Here is a 22,895-nt window from a genome sequence, read left to right as displayed (position 1 = left end):
GTCACTAGTTCTAGACCAGCCTGGCTAACATGGTGAAACCCCATCTCTACTAAAAATACAAAAAAATTAGCCGAGGGTGGTAGCAGATGCCTGTAATCTCAGCTACTTGGGAGGCTGAGGCATGAACCCAGGAGGTAGAGGTTGCAGTGAGCCAAAATCACACCACTGCACTCCAATCTGGGCAACAGAGCAAAACTCTGTCTCAAACAAACAAATAAAATAAAATAAACTCTTACATAGTATATGTCACATTAAATTCACCCTGTCCTTTTTCTAGACAAATTATCAGCAAGAAACACTATGCAAGCATTTTGACTAACTTATGACCATGCTTTAGTCAGAAAACGGTAGAGTAATATTGGAGAAAAAAAAAGGGAAAAATATACAAAAAAAACTGAATTTTGGAAATCAACTAGACTAGATCAAGCCAGGCAAATCCGCTGCAGAAACTCTAAAATTTTTGCAAACTTATGTGTAAACCAGGTTTCCATGAAAAAATTAAGGAAAAAAAATGTTTATTTTGAAATACAAACTAACTGCATTTCCTACATAAGTTGATCATAACAAGTACAGTACAACTAACAAAGTAGCAGCTCAAAAGTTGAATGCTGCAGGAATGATTTAAAAAGTTACCAAGTGGCCAGGAACAGTGGCTCAGGCCTGTAATCCCAGCATTTTGGGAGGCCGAGGCAGTTGGATCACTTGAGGTTGGGAGTTTGAGACGAGCCTGACCAACACGGAGAAACCCCATCTCTACTAAAAATACAAAATTAGCCAGGCGTGGTGGCACATGCCTGTAATCCCAGCTACTTGGGAGGCTGAGGCAGAACTGCTTGAACCTGGGAGGCAGAGGTTTCGGTGAGCCGAGATCACGCCATTGCCCTCCAGCCTGGGCAACAAGAGTGAAACTCCGTCTCAAAAAAAAAAAAGAAGTTACCAACCTAGCAACACTTGATTACATACAGCACACACATCACATTAAAAGTCCAACGTTTCCTTTATCAGGGCAAAAAAAAAAATCTTAAAATCAAAAGCACTAACTTACTATTGAATCTCAAGAAACTGAAGCAATTTCAAAAAACCAATACTATCCTTTTGGTCAATAATACTTTCTTCATTCCTAACGTATGAGAACAATAAAGACATTTTAGCTCCTTTACTTTTCTTTCATTTAGTGATTTTCACATTTCTCTCACATATAACTTAACAGATCTACAGCACTGTGATTTTAGCAATGAACTTACAGGTTTTGCCCCACTAACACTACCACAAAAAAAAATTTAAGATGTGTAATCAAAATTGCTATTCTATGGATGGTTAAACACACTGTGGTACATCCGTATCATGGAATACTACTTGGCAATAAAAAGGAATAAACTATTAGCTGGATGTAATAGCCCTGTAGTGATCCCAGCTACTCCAGAGGCTGAAGAAGAAGGAGTGCTTGAGCCCAGTAGTTTGAGGTTACAGTGCCCTATTGATAGAGCCTATAAACAGTCACTACACTCCAGCCTGGGCAACAGAGGAAGACTCTATCTCTAAACCCAAAAAGTTGTATACTGTATGATTATTTTTAGTAAACACACTGGGAATGGCAAAATTATACAAATAGAGGACATGTACTGATTGCTGGAGCCTGCAGCGAGAGGGGATGGGAGTGGGGTGGGACAGATGATGGATGTGGTTCTAAAAGGGCAACAGAGGGGTACTTTGGACTGAGGGAACTGTTCTGTAGCCTAATTGTAGTGGTGCAATCTATACATAGGATAACACTGCACAGAAGTAAATACAGTCAGCTCTCATTATCCTTGGTGTCTACATCCATAGATAAAAACTATTTTTAAAAAGCATAATAAAAAATACAAATTTAAAAAATACAGTATAACTATGTAACATTAATATTGCATTAGGTATTATAAGTAATCTAGAGATATTTAAAGTGTACAGGTGATCTGCATAGGTTATATGCAAATACTACACCACTTCATATAAGGGACTCAAACACCTGCAAATTTTGGAATCTCGCGGGATCCTGAAATCAACCCCCGACAGATCAAGGGATGACTGCACCCGCGTGCGCGAGCACTCACACACATGTACAAGTAAACTGGGGATATGTGAATAAGACTGGTGGATTGTATCAATGTTTAATAATGAACCATGGTTTTGCAAGGTGTTAGTGTTGGAAAAACTGAGTAAAGTGCACTGTATTATTCCTTAAACTATGTGATTATACAGTCTTCTCAAAATTAAAAGTTTGATTTATTTAAAAAGTGCTAACACTTGAGAAAATCTTAATATGAAGCAGATATTAGACAATATTAGAGAATGACTGGTAAAAGTATACAAGACGATGTCCTTATTCTTAGGAGATGCTTGTTTAAGTATTTAGAGATGAAATTTTTTGTTTTTGAGACAGTCTCGCTCTGCTGCCCAGGCTGGAACTGCAACCTCCACCTCCCAGGTTCAAGCGATTCTTGTGCCTCAGCCTCCCTAGTAGCTGAGACTACAGGCGCACACCACCACAGCTGACTAATTTTCGTATTTTTAGTAGAGACAGGATTTCACTACATTGGCCAGCCTGGTCTCGAACTCCTGACCTCAAGTGATCCATCCACCTGAGCCTCCCAAAGTGTTGGTATTACAGGTATGAGCCACCGTGCCCAGCCTAGAGATAAGTTTTATGTCTACAACTTACTTTTATACAAATGTATATAAACATATACATAGTGAGAGAGAAAGCATATATGGCAAAATATCAAGTGTTAAATTTAAGTAAAGGTTTAGGAGTGTTCCTTGTTCTCTCAACTTTTCATTTTTTTTTTCCAAAATAAAGAATTGTGAAGAGGTTAAAGATAAATTGTTATTATAAACTTATGTTATAGTTCTACCTGCACACCAATTAGTCTTTTTAACGGTTTAAAAGTAACTTTCTTCCTAAAACTATTTTACAGCTCCAACGACACTCTTAGTCTTAAAAGAAAACAAAACAAAATGCCAATAAGAATTTCAGGGTAACAGTTTTCCGACACTGGATGTGACGTTCAAACATTTTTCAACATGAATTCACTAAATCTGTAAGGCATATGGACACTTCTGTAAAATCAAAGTTCAAATGGATGATTATTTATTTCTAGAAAAACTGAATCCCTAGAATTGTTTTACTTTTCAAACAGGTGAAATAAATTATAACTGCAGGGGAAAAGGTTAACACTTTCACACACATCCTAAATTTAAAAAGTCTTAAATTTGGCAAACACAGTTAATTCTATCATAAGGAAAAGTTTGCGTGAAAGGGGCAACCCACATACTAAATGCCAAACAAAAAATGTACTACGATGTGTTAATTATAGTTCCCAGGCTACAGGACATATTTTAAAATGTAAACAGTCCCAACAAACATCAATGCATTTATGGTTTAAAAAAATGCAAACTGCACACATTTGAAATGTAGGGAATAAGTCTGAGTTAGCGTCAACAAAATCCTTCTCAAAAGTTCTTATATTCTCTTTTCTCTGCTAAGTTTTTGCATGTGTTAATACACTTCAGTGTATAAGAAAAGTCTAGGTCTGGAACGTTTCAACTAAAGACTCAACTTTTTACTTCCTACCGAACCGCCCCCTCGCCAATGGGCCCCACCTCCCGAGAAGAGTAACGGGGTGGGGCTGTTTCCCGCTCGGAAACTAAAAAATAAATGCCTCATCCCTACTCCAGGAACAAGAGAAAAAGGGAGGCAGAGGCACCGGAGACTCCAGTATGCAACTGACTACAAGGAGGTAGTCGTTTGAAAAGCTTTCTTTCCTTCTCTGAACTCTTTCCTTCCCTCCTCTCAGGTCATTTGACCCCGGGCCGGGCGGAGACAGGTGAATCCCAAGAGAGGAGGAAGAGGGAGGGACAGATGATGGAGGGAGAACCGCGTTTAGGCAATGAATGAGCCTGCTGCATCCGCACCACCTGTTCCTTCCAAGGGTGCCACCCCGGCCTGCCGGCAGGGTTCCCACACCAACCGGGCCGCGACTCCTGCCGGTGTTGCCCACTTGCCCGCCAAAGGCCGGGCCTCTCCTCCCCTAGATCGGGGAGAATGAGAACCGGCAGTCTAGAAGCCAGGAGATCGGGGCCTAGTCCGGAACCAGGGCCTCAAGCGTGGGGATGCAAAGAAGAAGCCTGTGGTCCCTGGCGCGCGGGCCATAGTAGGAACCACAGAGAGGGGGCAAAGCAATGCCTTCGCCCTGACGAGGACTATGAAGGCGGGGTCCGGGGCGGGAGTGGCTCAGTGCCCGCCGGGCCGAGGTTAGGGGTGACAGGCCCAGTTATCGGCTAAATCCTCCCCACTGCTTGCCTGGAGCCTCACACTTACCAAGATCCGCTTGAAGAGCGCATTCTCCTTGGGCGGGAGGCTCACGGCCGGCATCGTTCCGGCTGCTCCTGCTGCTCCCGCCACCACCCGGCTCGGTCAGTCAGTTTGTCCGACCGTCGCCGCTGCCGTGCCCTAGCTGCTTCAGCCTTGAATATACCGATCCGCCGCCGCCACCAGGCCTCGGGTGTCGCCGCGTTGCCCTACCCGGACACCTCCTTTTTCCTCGTTGTCTTTTTTCCTTTCTCACTTAACGCTGCCGCCGCCTCCCCCACTACGGGTCTCCGTCGGCGGTTCACGTGGTAACTGAACAGACCGACAGAGGCAGCCAAAATGGCGGACGCGGAGGGCTTTCCCACCCGGGTCACACCTCCTAACACGCAGGCGCGGTGACCTCCTTTCCCCACCTCCTCTGGGTTTCGGAGCTTGCCGGGAAACCTGGAGGCTGGCCCGCCGGTGGAGGCCGGGAGGGTCCGGGCAAGCCCCGCCCATCCTTTCAGGCTTGGTGCCCTCGAAGCGCCCGCGGAGCTACGGGAGGCTAGGCAAATACGGTTCAGACCGCCTCCTCATCAAAAATAGCCTCTCTGGCGCCTTCCTGCTAGATTGACCTTTCATTCATTGGAAAGAGTCTCGCACACTGTGTGATAATCGTTTGAGCCCAAAGCGCTAAAATACAGGTGTAGGTATTTGAGAAGCGCCGTAGTTGATTATGGACGAAATGCCTAATTTAAGGAGCAGAGGCGGAGTGGAAAATGAAAAAAGCTTCTCCGCAGTGGAGACTTGTTAACAGCCCTGGAGAGGAAGGGGCTTAATAGAGTCTGAAAAGCGTGAAAGAGCTTGACCAATGAAATGGGCCTGGCTGTCGTATCGGTAATTTGGTGAATGCTGCTTAAGATCAGCCTGGAAAGGTAGTTAGCCAGATCCGAAGTGACATACTTGCACTGCTAAAGGAGCCTCTGGAGGTTAAAGTATGTGTTTTAATTTCGTTGTTGAGGCCATATAATGCAGAGTTGACGGACCAACCTTATGAGGCACCTTGGAGTGGAGTGGTGGAGAGTTAAAGACACTGACTTTACCCTGGAGCTGGCTTCAAACTAGTGCTTAATATTGTGACTCGAACTCCCCATCCCCAGAAATTCTCAGATCTTAGAAGCCAAAGACTGGCAAGGATACTAGAGAGAACTACTCGAGTAGGCGAGGTCAGACTAGATACCGAATAGGAACCCTTCCAAAAATGTAAGTCATTTCATTAACAGGTGACAGTAAAACTTTGTCAAAGTGGCATTCCATTGATCTAAACATTTTCAAGTTATATGAGCCACTTTTAACCTTTGGTTTTTGATTACCTCTTTCCAAATCCTGATTTCACTCTGTAGCATTCTTTGCATTACGAATTATTAAACAATATGTTGTGTGCGTGTTTTTTACTCTTTTAAATGTATTTACAAAGACATTTTAATTTTCAAACTTCTCTTAACTGTCCCTGAAACGTGTGAGTTGAGAAATATGTTTCCCAATATAAACGTGGGTTTTCTAGCTGCTATATTGATTGTCCTCTCCCTCCACCGGGGTCATAAATAAGGTTTTTCACAGTCAAATCCTGGAGTTTCCTTAAATTCTGTGATCTGTCTTCAAAATTTTGAGAAAATCATATGTACAGGAAACTATGTTTCAGTTTGAAATATGGCCAGTCTTTTAACCTTAACGTTATAAAATTAAGGGCAAGCTTATAATTCTTTTTTTTTTTTTTTTTGAGACGGAGTCTCGCTCTGTCGCCCGGGCTGGAGTGCAGTGGCCGGATCTCAGCTCACTGCAAGCTCCACCTCCCAGGTTCCCGCCATTCTCCTGCCTCAGCCTCCCCAGTAGCTGGGACTACAGGCGCCCGCCACCACGCCCGGCTAGTTTTTTTGTATTTTTTAGTAGAAACAGGGTTTCACCGTGTTAGCCAGGATGGTCTCGATCTCCTGACCTCGTGATCCGCCCGTCTCGGCCTCCCAAAGTGCTGGGATTACAGGCTTGAGCCACCGCGCCTGGCCTATAATTCATTTTTAAACTGTTATTTAGTAATAACCTGTAAAATTCACTGCCCCAAGAGGTCTTTCAACTGTCTGAACTATTGAAAGACAGAAAAATAGTCTATATGTAGTTGATAATTTTAGCTTGGATTTCCAAATCTCTGCCTTCATATCCAAAAATCCCCACAGCAATACTATTTGCTATAGTTCTCTAAATTTTTCCTGTAAAGAATATTCTATTTTCCTTCAGAGGAAGAAAATGTCTGGTCTTTGAAACAATCAGTAGCTTCCACCAGAACCTTAGTACCTGATTAGATGAGCCAGAAATAGCATTTGGCAAATATTACATTCTTTTTGGGTGATGACAAACAAATGGCAGTTTTAAAGGCTTGGCAAATACTAGTCTGATTCAACATTTAACTGATTCATTTACTAGTTAAAATGCACCTACAGGTAACAGTCTGACCACACAGTAACCTGAACTGAATAAAAAAAAAAAAAATTTACTCTGATTACCACAATTTCACAAATAGAGATCCCGTTTGAGTTATACTTTGACAGCCATGCTTTCAGAAAGTTAACATATCCAAGGCTATATGCTGTGGCTGCTGCTGTTGCTGCTAGTTAATTCATTTTACCCCATGTGCTTGCATGTCACTATGTTCAAAATGCCAACTCTAAAAAGTATTAACCAAAAAGAAAGAAAGAAAATCATTTACCTTGCAAACTTTAATTCTACAAAAGGGATATGTTGAGTGAAATTTCTCCATATATGTAAGATGTTCTCTATTGAGACTGTTACATCTTATTAAGTATTTGGGTCTTACTTAAAAAAAAAATGGCTGGGCGTGGTGGCTCACGCCTGTAATCCCAGCACTTTAGGTGGCTGAGGCGGGCGGATCACAAGGTCAGGAGTTCAAGACCAGCCTGACCAACATGGTGAAACCCCATCTCTACTAAAAATACAAAAATTAGCCAGGTGTGGTGGTGCATGCCTGTAATCCCAGCTACTCAGGAGGATGAGGCAGGAGAATCACTTGAACCTGGGAGGCAGAGGTTGCAGTGAGCCAAGATCACACCACTGCACTCCAGAGCGAGACTCCCTCTCAGAAAAAAAAAAAAAAAAAGTAGGCCAGGCATAGTGCCTCATGCCTATAATCCCGACACTTTGGGAGGCTGAGGCAGGAAGATTGCTTGAGCTCAGAAGTTTGAGACTAACCTGGGCAACATAGTGAGACCCCATCTCTACAAAACAATTTTAAAATTTGCCAGGTGTGGTGCTGTGAGCCTGTAGTCCCAGCTACTTGGTGGGCTTAGGTGGGAAGATTCCTTCGGCCCCAGAGGTCAAGACTGCAGTGAGCTGTGATGACACCTTTGCTCTCCAGCCTAGGCAACAGAGCTGAGACGTTGTTCCAAAAAAAAATAAACAACATAAAAGAAATTCATGTATTTGTCACTTAGATTTAACAAATGTTAACAATTTGCCTTTGCTTCTGGGTGTTTTTGTGTGTGTATAGACAGGGTTTCTCAATGTTGCCCAGGCTACTCTTGAACTCCTGGGCTTAGGCAATCAACCCACCTCAGCCTCCCAAAGTGCTGGGATTATAGGTGTGAGCCCCAACACCTGGCCTGCTGCTGAGTCTTAAAAAATAAAAACTTACAGATACATCTTGGTGTGTGGGGAGGTGGGAGGTTGTTGGTTTTTTTCTTTTCTTTTGTTTTCTTTTGTTTTGTTTTTGTGACAGGGTCTCACTGTGTCACCCAGGCTGGAGTGCAGTGGCACAATCTTGGCCTACTGTAGCCTCAACCTCCCAGGTCCAAGTGATCTTCCTCCCTCAGCCTCCGGAGTAGCTGGAACCACAGACGTACACCACCACACCCAGCTAATTTTTTAAAAAATTATTTTGTAGAGATGTTTATCTACCTATGTTGCACAGGCCAGTCTTGACCTCCTGGACTCAAGCAATCCATTTGCCTTGTTCTCACAAAGTGCTACGATTAGAGGCCTGAGCCACTGTGACTGGCCCAAGTCCTAAGTTTGATTCATAGTATTCTCATGCATGCTATATCAATAAACATATGTGGTTTTTGGGGGGTTTTGTTGTTTTGTTTTTTTTTTTTTTTTTTTTTTTTTTTGCATTTTATACAGTTTTTCAATTCTTGCTCTTTCTTTACCTTCCTTGGGAGATGTGATTTTTTTTTCCCAGTGAAAAAAATCTTGGACTAAAACTTTGCATTTCTGGCTGCTAACTCAAATCCTCTCTCTTTTCACCTGGATCATAAATAAGTCTTAGTGTTCAAATTCTGAAGATGCTTACATGAATATTATGAAGTAACTTCTAACAAAATATTATAGATATTAGTTCCTAGCTGGAATTACTTAATCAGGATTCTTTTCAAGATGGAGTTTCACACACAGCTGCATACTCCATACTCCAAGTGTACAGTTCCCATAAGCTCTAATATGCTGAGAAAAATGTGCTTATACTTCATCACTTTCCCAAAATACACACTAGTAAAAGGATACAAGGGCCAAAGCTCTGAAAAAGAACAAAGCAGTCTTTCCCAACAGCAGTACCAAAATCAGTAATTTGCTTACTGGTTCTGTGTACTCTGACTAAAGGTAGCATCTGTTTCAACTTGTTGGATACTAGCAAAAGCTTCGTCAGGACAAGCTTCCAAAGGATGGTGTAGAAAGGATATACAACTGACAGGTTGCTGAGTGGACAAGAAGCCAATAAGTTGAGAACCAACAACTGGCTCAGCACATTCATTGCTTAATTTACTTACTTGAGCATGAGTCCAGGAGGCTCACACTAGGTTACAAACTAAAGTGACTCACAATTTAGCAATCCACTTAGCCACCATTTGCATGTTAAAATGAGCCAGAAAATACAGTACAATTAATTGACTTTCTGGTCAATAATTTTTGGTTAAAAAAAGATTTTAAAATAACATTGCTAAAGAGAATATAGGAGATTTGCTAACATTTATTTTGGCTTTAAAATTAATGACATAAGGTTTAATGGATTACTTTTAAAGGGTCAAAATGTATTGTCTGTTACCTATAAATATTTTTACTGGTCTTTAGACATCAGATTGAACTGAATTGAATGTACAAAGATCTGGCTCAATTGTGCAAGATAAAACCTATTCCTCAGAACAATGTCTTTAATAGGCAAAACCAAATAAATTGTTTACTACTACCAGAGAGTTGTTTAAGCTTCTCAACAACCCTATAGGTTTTATGTTACAGATGTAAAACTTAGGTATAGAGAGGTTAAGTAATTTGCCTAGAAATCATAGAGCTAAAAAGTGGTGAACAGAATGGCTTTGAACGCTGATTCTACAGCTTATGGTCTAGGGTGGTCCAAGTCTGTTAGGTGAGCTAACGAGGATCACTAGATCTGGGGTCAGAAGACCTCAAACCGTATCCCACCTCTGCCATCTATGTGATCTTGAGCCTATCCAAGGCACTAATTCTACTTCACAGGTTTGTGAGGCTTCAGTATGATCGTGAGTGTAAATGGTAAGTGTTAAGAAATCTTTTCAAGTATAAAATATGTCACCTTGGGTGAGTAGCTGTGTTCTTTAAGCTTCATCTGTAAATTGAGGCTTATAATCACGGCATGATATGTGCTCATTGTGAAGATGAAATAAGACAGTGAATGTAAACCATATGATACATTAATGCACCGTGCCTGGACCACAGAATTCAATCCAAGCGCTAGTTATTATTCAGCACGACACTTTTCTTTTTTCTGGCTCATGTAGGAAAATTTTAATAAACCTCTTGATGAATAGCCGTAGAGATGGGGTGAAAAACCCCCAGGGGACAGAGAATAGATAAATTCTTTTTTCTTTTAATTACTTTCTTCCTAATTCCACTTTATAGACAGAAGGCTGAGGCCGGGGTGCTAGAGAACCTTTCCGTGCTGGAACTCACGTTGACGCCCCCACGGAGCTCGGCTGCAGAGCCCTGGAGTCCCGCACTTCCGCCCGCCAGGTGGCGCTGGTTCTGTTGCCGACTCGGAGAGACTGAGCCTGGCCACTCAAGATGGCGCCGTCCGCGTTGCTGCGTCCCCTCTCCCGGCTGCTGGCCCCTGCCAGGCTCCCGAGCGGCTGTGAGTGTCCATCCTCGTGCAGGCCGATTCTACCCTCAGATTACCCCTCCTAAGGCGGACCCAGCCCACAGGTGCAGGAGGCGGCAGCGGCCTGGGTTCGTCCTGCAGTGACCTTTGCCGGCCGGTGACCCAAGGCCCAGCCCGCGCCTGTCCCCTACGCAAGACTCTCCGCTCCCCATCACCCGCCTTCAGCACTTATCCAAGTGCAACCTGAGCACTCTTGGCCTTTGTAAATGGGCTTTGGGTCTCTGCCTTCCCCACCTCTGTACGTTCGGTCCCGTAGACTGGGAGAGGAGACACCCTTCCCGGGGCGCCTCCTACATGACCACTCCCGAGTCGTCTGAGGGTCCGCAAGCCAGTAAATGAGGCCTTGAAGGCCTCGGGCAAGACAGGTGCTACCTGTCTAACTCTCCCAGTGGCCCTGGGCGAAGTACTTGACCTCTCTGAACCGCTATTTCCTTGGCTGTTTAAGTGGGAGATGGGGGAGTTAAAGGGAGAATTAAATGCGGACGTAAATGTTAGGGTTTTTTCCCTACAAGGCAGTAAGTTACAGATTTACAGACCCTCTGCCCTTTTCAGTTTCAGCGCGGTCAAAGTTCTACGTGCGAGAGCCGCTGAATGCCAAACCTGACTGGCTGAAAGTTGGGTTGACCTTGGGCACCAGCGTCTTCTTGTGGGTCTGTGTAAGTACTTTACTCCCGGATGTCGTGAGACTACCCCAGCGTGGTAAGGGATTGAGATAACATTGCAAGATTGAATGGTGCTGTTTTGTTGTATGGCAGTGAAAGTCTCATAACAGTAGGATATTTATATAATCGCTGATACATATTTCTCCAAAAGGGAAATCTCCAGGACTAAAAAGAAATTAAGATTTCAGCAACATTGAAAAAGTATGATGGGACTGAAATTTCTGTTATTGTTCCTTAACATGGTTTTGTAAGGAATGGCAGTTTTACTAAATAGTAATTATACTTTATTTCATAATGAGAGTTTAGGCTAATTGGAGTTTTATAAAGGTACCTTTTCCAGATGCTGTAGGGTCAAACCAGCAGTGTACAAGTTGTACAAATTGAATCCCAATAGACTTCCAAAACATTAGGTTTTTTTTTTTTTTTTTTGAGACGGAGTCTCGCTCTGTCGCCCAGGCTGGAGTGCAGTGACCGGATCTCAGCTCACTGCAAGCTCCGCCTCCCGGGTTTACGCCATTCTCCTGCCTCAGCCTCCCGAGTAGCTGGGACTACAGGCGCCGGCCACCACGCCCGGCTAGTTTTGTATTTTTTAGTAGAGACGGGGTTTCACCGTGTTAGCCAGGATGGTCTGGATCTCCTGACCTCGTGATCCGCCCGTCTCGGCCTCCCAAAGTGCTGGGATTATAGGCTTGAGCCACCGCGCCCGGCCAACATTAGGTTTTAATCAATGTTTGTATAAATACATTGTTGGAAATTGTACATAGTATGTAGCTACCTTTTTAAAAAATTTTTCAGGCCGGGCGCGGTGGCTCACGCCTGTAATCCCAACACTTTGGGAGGCCGAGGTGGGCGGATCACAAGGTCAGGAGATCCAGACCATTCTGGCTAACACAGTGAAACCCAGGCTCTACCAAAAATACAAAAAAAATTAGGCGTGTGTAGTGGCTAGAGGCCGAGGTGGGCGGATCACGAGGTCAGGAGATCGAGACCATCCTGGCTAACACAGTGAAACCCCGTCTCTACCAAAAATACAAAAAAAAATTAGGCTAGTGTAGTGGCGAGCGCCTGTAGTCCCAGCTACTCAGGAGGCGGAGGCAGGAGAATGGCTTGAACCTGGGGGGCGGAGCTTGCAGTGAGCAGAGATATCGCCACTGCACTCCAGCCTGGGTGACACAGCGAGACTGTCTCAAAAAAAAAGTTTTCACGCCGTATACTTTACACATAAACTTGCGTTTAATCATTTCAACAACACTATGTGGTACCTAATACTGTTGACCCGTTACAGATAGGAAACACACTTGGAGAAAGTAGTTTGCTGAACCCAGTTCTCCCGACTTCAGAGGCCACACTATCCTATAAACCACTGTGAAACACTGCCTCTGTAGGGATAAAATTTGTTTTTAAAGTTAAAGTATCTGCTATATTAATATTTAAAATTTTGTTTTTTATCTGATGGGTTTGGGGCTTTCTCCACTGTCCCCCAGCTCTTAGATATTTTAAATTTTCTTGTTAAAGTGGTTCAGATTGTTGACTTGGAAAGGGGTGAGAGATTTTGAGTCACTTACAACTTAATAGTAACTCATCTTTTTGAATAATGTTGCTTATAATGAATTTTATACATTCTTAATTTAAGGTTTTCTCGAACAAGAAGCTTGATTACTGCTGAGAGCACTAGTGATTGAACTTGGATCTTTGATTGCCATGAATGTCATCGTATATAAACCGTTTTTCCAGTTGCATATTCTGTCAGACAGTAGTTCTAAAAATGTGACTGTCCTCCGTAACATCTAATTGATACACATACAGTTTTGTGGTGGGGTTGGTCATTCAATCAAGGTATCACACTTCTAAGATTAGAAGCATAACACGCACCCACCAACCAGCCTGGATCCCATTTAATAACCAAGTTCTACTATATCATGTTGATTTACCCCTTTGTGATAAGCCATTTCATTACATTTATTACCCACCAAATGAGGTAAAATTTTTTGGCAGTAGTTGAATTCAAATTTTTGGCCAGGCACAGTGGCTCACGCCTGTAATCCCAACACTTTGGGAGGCCAGGGTGGGTGGATCACCTGAGCTCAGGAGTTCGAGACCAGCCTGGCCAACATGGTGAAACCCTGTCTCTACTAAAAATACAAAAATTAGTCGTGCGTGGTAGCAGGCACCTGTAATCCCAGCTATTCGGTAGATTGAGGCAAGAGAATCACTTGAACCCGGGAGAAGGAGGTTGCAGTGAGCCAAGATCATGCCATTGCACTCCAGCCTGGGAGACGAGCAAAATTCCGTCTCAAAATAAATAAATATTTAAGATCTCCCTTCTCAAATTTAGTATGTCAGATTGTGGTGAGCAAGTGTATACCATTCCTGATTTTTGAACTTTTGGATTGCTTAGCCTTTTATTTCTAACTAGAATAGTTGTCTATCCTTATTTTTCTATCCTTATTCCTCTTACAAAATATAAGTATCCAGGAAGATTACATTTCTAATTTTAACTGTTTAACTCTTTGTAGCTCATCAGACAACACAATGAAGATATTTTAGAGTACAAAAGAAGAAATGGGCTGGAATAAACTTTTGAAATACTAATGCAGTGAGTATACAAGTTTATTGGATGAATGGATTATGCAAATTAACTTGACCTCTTTTTTAAATACTGAAAAACAAGTTGTTGTTTGTTTTGTATTAGGTTTTTCATTTTAGCACCCATATTTCTGTCTGTGACAAATTTATAAATTTGTAATACCTTGCCTCAAGCAGCTGGTTTTGTTTTGGGGGGTTTTGGGTTTTTTTGTCTGTTGTTTGTAGACCTGTTGGCCAGGCTGGTCTCAAACTCCTAGCCTCAGGTGATACTCTCGCTTCAGCTTCTCAAAGTGCTGGAATTGTAGGCATGAGCCACTTTGCTAGCCTCAAGAATCTTTTAGCATAATCATTTTTAATCACTACTCTTTGACTCTGTTTAAAGAAAGATATGTTTAAGAATGAAACCAAAATCATATTATTTTCTTAAATCTAATAGTGTTTTACACTTAGCTTTCATAGCACTTATGACAAATTATTATTCTTTGTGTGTGTATTTCTTAATATCTGTTCGGTATCTTGTACAGTTGAGTGTGAATTCCGTGAGAACAGAAACCTATTTTATTGTCATTTATTCAGCAACTTGCTCATCTGGTCCATTTAGGAGTTTAATATTTGTAGAAGTGATGAATGTATAAGGGCAATCGATTCATTTTATTTTTTATTTTTGAGACGGAGCCACCAGGCTGGAGTGCAGTGGCATAATCTTGGCTCACTGCAACCTCCGCCTCCCGGGTTCAAGCAATTCTCCTGCCTCAGCCTCTCGAGTAGCTAGGACTACAGGCATGCACTACCACACCCAGCTAATTGTTGTATTTTTTTTCTTTTTTTTATTTTTAATTTTTATCTAATTGTTGTATTTTTAGTAGAGACGGGGTTTTACCATGTTGGCCAGGATGATCTCGATCTCTTGACCTCGTGATCTGCCCGCCTCGGCCTCCCAAGTGCTGGGATTACAGGCGTGAGCCACGGCGCCTGGCCAGGGCAATCAATTTTTACATTTTTGTCTGTATGACTATTTCATTATGATTGTCAACTCAACTAATATCCAATTGGACAGTTCGTGATAAAAACCTAGTTGTGAACATGATACACACCCAGCTAATTTTTGTATTTTTAGTAGAGACGGGGTTTTGCCATGTTGGCCAGGATGATCTCGATCTCTTGACCTCATGATCTGCCCGCCTTGGCCTCCCAAAGTGCTGGAATTACAGGTGTGAGCCACTGCGCCTGGCCAGGGCAATCAATTTTTAAATATTTTTCAGCCTGACTATTTCATTATGATTGTCAACTCAGCTAATATCCAATTGGACAGTTCCTGGTAAAAACCTAGTTGTGAACAAGATAGCGTATTCTGCATGGTCCATGATTTAAAAGAGAGATTATTTTATATATAAAATATATACACCTGGCTGTGTGTAGTGGCTCACGCCTGTAATCCTAATGCTTTGAGAGGCCAAGGCAAGTGGATCACTTGAGACAAGGAGTTACAGACCAGCCTGGCCAACATGGCGAAACCCCATCAGTACTAAGAATACACAGAAACTAGCTAGGCATGGTGGTGCGTGCCTGTAGTCCCAGCTACTTGGGAGGCTGAGGCACAAGAATTGCTTTAACCCAGGAGGTAGAGGCTGGGAGGTTGCAGTGAGCTAATATTGCGCTGCTGCACTCCAGCCAGCCTGGGCAACAGAACGAGACTCTGTCTCAAAAATAAATGAATGAATAAATAAATAATATATACATCTAATAGATATGTATCAAATATATATAAGTATACCATATACAGTATATATATATATATGTGGTGTATTTCTGAAAACCCTTTTTAAAAATTCCTGTATTAATCATTTTATAAGTGAAAAGTCACTTAAAAATCTCAGCTTTCATGATTGGGTTGATTAAAGTAAATAACTTATATCTGCTGTATAATAAATATAGTGATCACAGACTATCCTTTGTTTTCCATATTTTATAACTCTGAAACTGACTTCTTTACGGTTGATTATCCAAGTATTTTGCCTTTTTTCTATTAGCACCCTGCCTATTTCACTATTCCAATCAGCCAATCAAGAGATAAAAATGAGCTGGGCTTGGTGGCTCATGCCTGTAATCTCAGCACTTTGGGAGGTCAAGGCAGTGGGATAGCATATGCCCAGGAGTTTGGGCAACATAGCGACTTCGTCTCTACCAAAAAAAAAAAAAAAGGGGGTAAAAATGAAATAGGCATTTAAATACAAGCCAGATGGCTTTTGCTATTCTTTCATAGTTAAGGCAAAATATTTTTTGTTAAAATTAAATAAAATCAAGTATTGGTACTCTTTTTGGGTGTCTTTTCTAGACTTTTTCTGATGTTCTAAGGTGAATTATTCAGAGTAGTTTAATTTTAATATTATTTCTGCTGGTTAATGCTACAGTTTTTTTTTTTTTCTTCATTATAGGTATGCTCCGTATAGTGATTTCAGCTGTTCCTCTGGATTTACCATCTGTTGAGTTGTAAATGTGAGAGAAAAAGATACGTGAATATATACCAAGTCAGCATTTGTATTTTGCATCATTAAATAAAAAGAAATAAAAATACTTCTGTATTCTTCAGATAAAGCATGTTATGACAACTTGTAGAAAATGTTAATTCTAAGGTATATTAATAGAAGTATTTCAATATGGAAGGTACCACCTGATAAGAAGGTCAGTAGTAATTAAGGACACATTGGTAAGAAAAGTTGTTGTGAACATAGATTCAAAAATCAGGACTGGCTGGGCACGGTGGCTCAACGCCTGTAATTCCAGCACTTTGGGAGACCGAGGCAGGCAGATCACCTGAGGTTGGGAGTTTGAGATCAGCCTGATCAACATGGAGAAGCCCCATGCCTACTAAAAATAAAAAAATTAGCTGGGCATGGTGGTACATGCCTGTAATCCCAGCTACTCGGGAGGCTGAGGCAGGAGAATCACTTGAACCTGGGAGGCGGAGGTCGCGGTGAACTGAGATCGTGCCATTGCACTCCAGCTTGGACGACAAGAGTGAAACTCCATCTAAAAAAAAAAAAGAAAAAAAAAATCGGGGCTGAAGGATTTATTCTTGTTATCACCTTTTAATTTCTGATCAGAACGTTTATTTAGTATATCAGGAAAGCAGAACTACCTTGTTACTCAAAAAACATAGGATCACAAAGATTGTTTTCTCTAGAGTCATTTTGGTAGGTTAGAAAGGAAGGATGAATCCTGTTACCAGAGTTTTTCTGACTCTCTCCTTGAATTTGAATAATTTTTATTTGGGTGACTACTTGTACTCACTGTTATAGCAACACAAAATTTGTTGTCTTAAAGTTGCTAATACAACTTTAAGCCTATGATTTTGGAAACTCTGACTTGATTTTTGTTTGTTTGTTTTGGAGGCTTTTGTTTGGAGATTTTTGAGACGGGCTTACTCCCCGGGTCAAGTGATTCTCTCACCTCAGCCTCCTGAGTAACTGGGACTACAGGTGTGTGCCACCATGCCCAGATAATTTTTTAAAGTTTTTAGTAGAGAGGAGATCTGTCTATATTGTCCAGGCTGGTCTCCAACTCTCAAACTCGAGTGATCTTCCCACCTCAGCCTCCCAAAGTGCTGGGATTACAGGCGTGAGCTGCCGCGCCTAGCAACTATTGATTTTTTTTAAAAAGGTTGGAGGGTTAATAGACAATTTTAAATATACATTTGACTTCCACAGTAGGAGCACCGTAACTTTCAACTCCCCAAAACCTTAACTATTACCAGGTACAGTGGTATGAGCCTATAATCCCAGCTACTCAGGAACCTGAGGCAGGAGGATCTCTTGAGCTCAGGATATAGTACACTATGCTGATAGGATGTCCTCACTAATTTTGACATCCATATGGTGACCTCCCAGGAACGGGGGACCACCAGGTTGCCTAAAGTGGGGTGAACCAGCCCAGGTCAGAAACGGAGCAGGTCAAAACTCCCATGCTAATCAGTAGAGGGATCACACCTGTAAACAGTCACTGCACTCCAGCCTTAGCAACATAGCAAGACCTCATCTCTTTTAAAAAAAAAAAAAAACTATTAATAGCCTTTTGTTGACTGTAAGCCTTATCAATAACAGTTGATTAACACATTTTGTATGCTATATGTATTATATGCTGGTTTTTTTTTTTTTTTTTTTTGAGGCAGAGTCTTGCTCTGTCACCCAGGCTGGAGTACAGTAGCACGATCTCGGCTCACTGCAACCTCCGCCTCCTGGGTTCAAGCCATTGTCCCGCCTCAGCCTCCCCAGTAGCTGGGATTACAGGCATGCACCACCAGGCCCAGTTAATTTTTGTATTTTCAGAAGAGATGGGGTTTCACCATTTTCGCCAGGCTGATCTCGAACTCCTGACCTTGTGATCCTCCCACCTTGGCCTCCCAAAGTGCTGGAATTACGGGCATGAGCTACCACGCCCAGCCTATATACTGTATTCTTACAATAAAGTGAGTTAGAGAAAACAAATTTTTTTTAAAACAACCTTAAGGGGCCAGGCGTGGTGACTGAAGCCTGTAATCACAGCACTTTGGGACACCGAGGCAGGCAAATCACTTGCTCAGTTTGAGACCAGCCTGGGCAACATGGCAAAATCCTGTCTTTACAAAAAAATAAATACAAAAATTAGCCAGGCATGGTGGATGATGCCTGTAGTCCCAGCTACTTGTGGGGCTGAGACAAGAGAATCTCTTGAACCTGGGAAGCAGAGGTTGCACTGAGCCAAGAAACCACTGCACTCCTTAAGGAAGAGAACATGTAATTTATTAAGTGGATCATCATAAAGGTCTTCATCCTCATTGTCTTCACACTGAGTTGGCTGAGGAGGAAGAGGAAGAGTTGGTCTTTCTGTCTTGGGTGGAAGAGGGAGAAGAAAATTCTGTGTAAGTGGATCCATGCATAAGGACCTGTGTAGTTCAAAGTCATGTTGTTCAAGGGTGAACTGTACTTCATTTGACCCTCAGGAAAGCCCTTTTCCTTTTTTTTGAGACTGGATCTCCTCTTGCCCAGGCTGAGTGTAGTGATGCGATCACAGCTCACTGCTGCCTCAATCTCCTCGGCTCAAGTGATCCTCTCGTCTCAGCCTCCCAAGTAGCTGGGACTACAAGGCCAGATCTGGCTAGTTTTTGTTTGTTTTTTGTTTTTTGTTTTTTTTTGACACGGAGTCTCGCTCTGTCACCCAAGCTGGAGTGTAGTGACTCGATCTCGGCTCACTGCAAACTCCGCCTCCCGGGTTCACGCCATTCTCCTGCCTCACCCTCCTGAGTAGCTGGGACTACAGGCGCCCACTATCGTGCCTGGCTAATTTTTTTGTATTTTTAGTAGAGATGGGGTTTCACTGTGTTAGCCAGGATGGTCTCGATCTCCTGACCTCATGATCCGCCCGCGTCGGCCTCCCAAAGTGCTGGGATTACAGGCGTGAGCCACTGTGCCCAGCCTTTTTTTTTTTTTTCAGACGGAGTCTCACCCTGTTGCCCAAGCTGGAGTGCAGTGGTACAATCTCAGCTCACTGCCACCTCTCCTTCCTGGGTTCAAGTGATTCTCCTGCTTTAGCCTCCTGAATAGCTGGGATTACAGGCATGTGCCACCACACCCATCTAATTTTTTTATTTTTAGTGGAAACGGGGTTTTACCATGTTGGTTAGGCTGGTCTCAAACTCCTGACCTCTTGATCTGCCCGCCTCGGCCTCCCAAAGTGTGGGGATTACAGGTGTGAGCCACCGTGCCCAGCAATTTGTAAAAGTTTTTGTAGATACGGGGTCTTGCTTTGATGCCCAGGCTGGTCTCAAATGCCTGGGCTCAAGCAATCTGCCTGCCTCTGCCTCCCAAAGTTCTGGGATTATAGGTGTGAGCCACCAGCAAAGCCCTTTATTGTGAATCACTTAAAACTTGTTTCAGTTGCCACTTCTTTAATTTGTAATTTAAACATTTATCTTGAATTATGTAGTTAGGCCCAGTGTAATCACAAGATCCCTGTAAGTGGGAGAGGGAGGCACAAGAATGTGTCAGAGTGATGTGATGTGAGAAAGAGTCTTCTTTGCCATTGCTTCTTTGAAGATGAAGCTAACATCCAAGGTATGTCAAGAAAACAAATTACCCCCTAGAGCCTGCAGAAAGGAACACAGCCCTGCTAACACCTTGATTTTAGCCCACCTGCGTGAGATTTCTCACACAAAACTGTAAGATAATACATTTGTGTTGTTACAATAAATAGGTTTGTTAGAGCAACAATACGAAGCTAATATGATTTGTCACATAGTAACAGAATAAGAGTTCAAGTATCAACTACCAATTCAGGGCACTTTTCCCTAAAACGCTTAAAATTTCACATCTCTAAAGGGAATAGAAAACCAAGTTCCTGGCCATGAGGGGGTGGGAGGTCAGACAGCTCTCGTTATACCCACTCCCTTTTGCACTTTAGATACAATAACTGGCCAGCATAAATGTTAAAATTAAAAAACACTTGAAATTTTGGAAACTTACAGCCTTGGAAATAAAGTACACCTTTAATAAACAGAACTTAGTGTACATTGGTCTTTGAGAATATAGCTACCTTGTGTTGTGTGGACCTTCCTCTTTTTTTTTTTTTTTTTTTTTTAATTTTCCTTGTCTTCGCACAACTGATGATGGACCTTCCTCTTAATTATACCCCTTTGACTCCAGGGAGCCATTCATGGAAGACCAGGGCTGTCCAAAAGAACTTTCTAATGATGGAATGTTCTGTTTGTGCTGTCCAGTACAGTAACCACTAGCCCCTTGTGGCTATTAAGCATTTGGAATGTGATTAGTGTGACTGAATGTTTAGTATTATTTAATTTTAACTAATTTTTTTTTTTTTTTTCTGGAGATGGAGTCTCGCTCTATCACCCAGGCTGGAGTGTAGTGGTGTGATCTCAGCCCACTGCAACTTCCATCTGCTGGGTTCAAGCAATTCTACCTCAGCTTCCGGAGTAGCTAGGATTACAGGCACCCACCACCACACCTAGCTAATTTTTGCATTTTTAATAGAGACAGGGTTTCACCACATTGGCCAGGCTAGTCTCAACCCCTGACCTCAGGTAATCCGCCTGCCTCAGCCTCACAAAGTGCTGGAATTACAGGCGTGAGGCACCGTGCCTGGCCTTAATTAATTTTCAATATATATTTGTTAATACATTTAAGAAAAAAATGTTTTGTAGAGACAAGATCTCACTATCTTGCCAAGGCTGGTTCTGACACTCCTGGGCTCAAGCAGTCCTCCTGCCTCGGCCTCCCAAAGTGCTGGGATGAACACCTGAGCCACCGCTCCAGCCTAACTTTAATTAATTTAGCTAGATGGGGCTGGTGGCTGCTGTACTGAATCGCACCATTTAGAGTTGTGCCACATGGCGCTGCTAAAAATGCTTCCTAAATTAAATAATTGAAACCTAACTCAAATTATGCTCTAAAAAAAAAATTGTGAAGATAGGCCAGTCGCTGTGGCTCACACCTGTAATCCCAGCACTTTGGGAAGCTGAAGCGGGTGGATCACCTGAGGTCAGGAGTTTGAGGCCAACCTGACCAACATGACAAAACCCCGTCTCTACTGAAAATACAAAAATTAGCCAGGCGTGCTGGCCAGCGCCTGTAATGCCAGCTACTCAGGAGGCTGAGACATGAAAATAGCTTGAACCCAGGAGGTGGGGGTTGCAGTGAGCCGAGATAGAGCCATTACACTCCACCCTGGGGGACAGAGCAAGACTCTGTCTCAAAAAAAAAGAAAAAATTGTGAGGATAGAGTGACTCACAGACCCCAAGAATAGGAGTGTACCTGAGCCCAGGAATAATTGAAGCCTGGGACCCAAATGTCATTAAGATTCTTGCTCTTGGCCAGATGCAGTGGCTCACACATATAATCCCAGCACTTTGGGAGGCCGAGGCGGGTGGATCACGAGGTCAGGAGATCAAGACCATCCTGGTTAACATGGTGAAACTCCATCTATAATAAAAATACAAAAAATTAGCCGGGCATGGTGATACTCAACCTGTAACCCCAGCTATTCAAGAGGCTGAGGCAGAAGAATCGCTTGAACCCAGGAGGCAGAGGTTGCAGTTAGCCAAGATCACACCATTGCACTCCAGCCTGGGCGACATAGCAAGACTCCATCTCAAAAAAAAAAGATTTCCATATAAAGGAAGATGCAGACAAAATCATATGTCAAGTATAGTCAAGTAGTTTAATAGATCAAAATCGGGTAGACCTTTCTTCAAGATTTAGGTAGTCACACTTGAAATTATTAAGTTGCCTTGGAAAAAACAGGCTGTGTAAACTAAGTTTCTGATATAAGACATTGTGGGTTGAATTGTTTCCCCAAAAAAAGGTATGTTAAGATCCCAACCCCTCGTACCTCAAAAAGTGGACTTAATTGAAAATAGGTTCATTGCAGATGTAATCAGTTAAGATGAGTTCATACTGAGTAGAGTGGACCCTGATCCAGTATGACTAGTGTATTTAAGAGAAGAAACACATGGGAGAAAATGGCCATGTGATGACAGAGGCAGAGATTGGATGAATCTACAGCCAGGGATTGCCGGCAAACAACAGAAGCTAGAAAAGTCAAAGAAGGATTCTCCATTAACTTAAAAATCACAAGATATACAAGTTTGGAAATGGAAACTTTATTTCTTGTAAAGGGTTACAGCCTACAAAGTGGCCATCCTGCAGACTGGAAAGTATAACCTCCAGCAGAGCCCAGAGACAGGCACTTTGGAGGAGAAGGGATTGGGGTAGGAGCTTTATGCTGAACGGTTGGGTAAGCATTCATATTCAAAAGGTTACAGGAGGAGCTATGAATATTCACAGAGGTACTTGTTTTAGTCTGTTCTCACATTGCTGTAAAGAGCTACCTGTTGGTCAAGCACGGTGGCTCACACCTACAATCCCAGCACTTTGGGAGGCCGAGGCAGGTGGATCACCTGAGGTTGGGAGTTCAAGACCAGCCTGACCAAGTTTCTCCACTAACAATACAGAATTAGCCAGTCATGGTGAAGCATTCCTGTAATCCCAACTATTCGGGAGGCTAAGGCAGGAGAATTACTTGAACCCAGGAAGCAGAGGTTGCAGTGAGCCAAGATCATGCCATTGCACTTCAGCC

The 22,895-nt window shown here is 42.6% G+C and overlaps 2 protein-coding genes across 4 annotated transcripts in view; one reads left to right on the top strand and one right to left on the bottom strand.

The window, feature by feature from the left end:
• Positions 1-4,717, bottom strand: part of NAA15 (N-alpha-acetyltransferase 15, NatA auxiliary subunit) — a 92,671-nt gene extending 87,954 nt beyond the window's left edge. The window contains exon 1 of the mRNA XM_033215304.1: positions 4,358-4,717. Within this exon, the coding sequence (XP_033071195.1) occupies positions 4,358-4,411 (54 nt within the window). The 5' untranslated portion in view covers positions 4,412-4,717. The remainder of the gene's footprint in view (positions 1-4,357) is intronic.
• On the top strand, positions 3,644-16,342 carry NDUFC1 (NADH:ubiquinone oxidoreductase subunit C1). Of its 3 annotated transcripts, none has more exons than XM_033215303.1 (5): positions 3,644-3,776; positions 10,269-10,493; positions 11,073-11,176; positions 13,699-13,778; positions 16,204-16,342. In XM_033215303.1, exons 2-4 carry the CDS (start codon positions 10,427-10,429, stop codon positions 13,756-13,758), a joined length of 231 nt encoding a protein of 76 aa, XP_033071194.1. In that variant the 5' UTR covers positions 3,644-3,776; positions 10,269-10,426; the 3' UTR covers positions 13,759-13,778; positions 16,204-16,342. The 3 variants fall into 3 exon arrangements, with proteins under 3 accessions (XP_033071194.1, XP_033071192.1, XP_033071193.1); XM_033215301.1 differs by having other exon boundaries at positions 10,265-10,493; XM_033215302.1 differs by lacking the exon at positions 3,644-3,776 and adding an exon at positions 4,784-5,590 and having other exon boundaries at positions 10,265-10,493.
• Positions 16,343-22,895: the final 6,553 nt, after the last annotated feature.

This window comes from Trachypithecus francoisi, unplaced genomic scaffold (assembly GCF_009764315.1).
Source record: "Trachypithecus francoisi isolate TF-2019V2 unplaced genomic scaffold, Tfra_2.0 Lachesis_group1, whole genome shotgun sequence".
NCBI classification, from domain to species: domain Eukaryota; kingdom Metazoa; phylum Chordata; class Mammalia; order Primates; family Cercopithecidae; genus Trachypithecus; species Trachypithecus francoisi.
The sequence above is the reverse complement of the archived record's forward strand: the minus strand, read 5'-3'. Positions and strand labels throughout refer to the sequence as shown.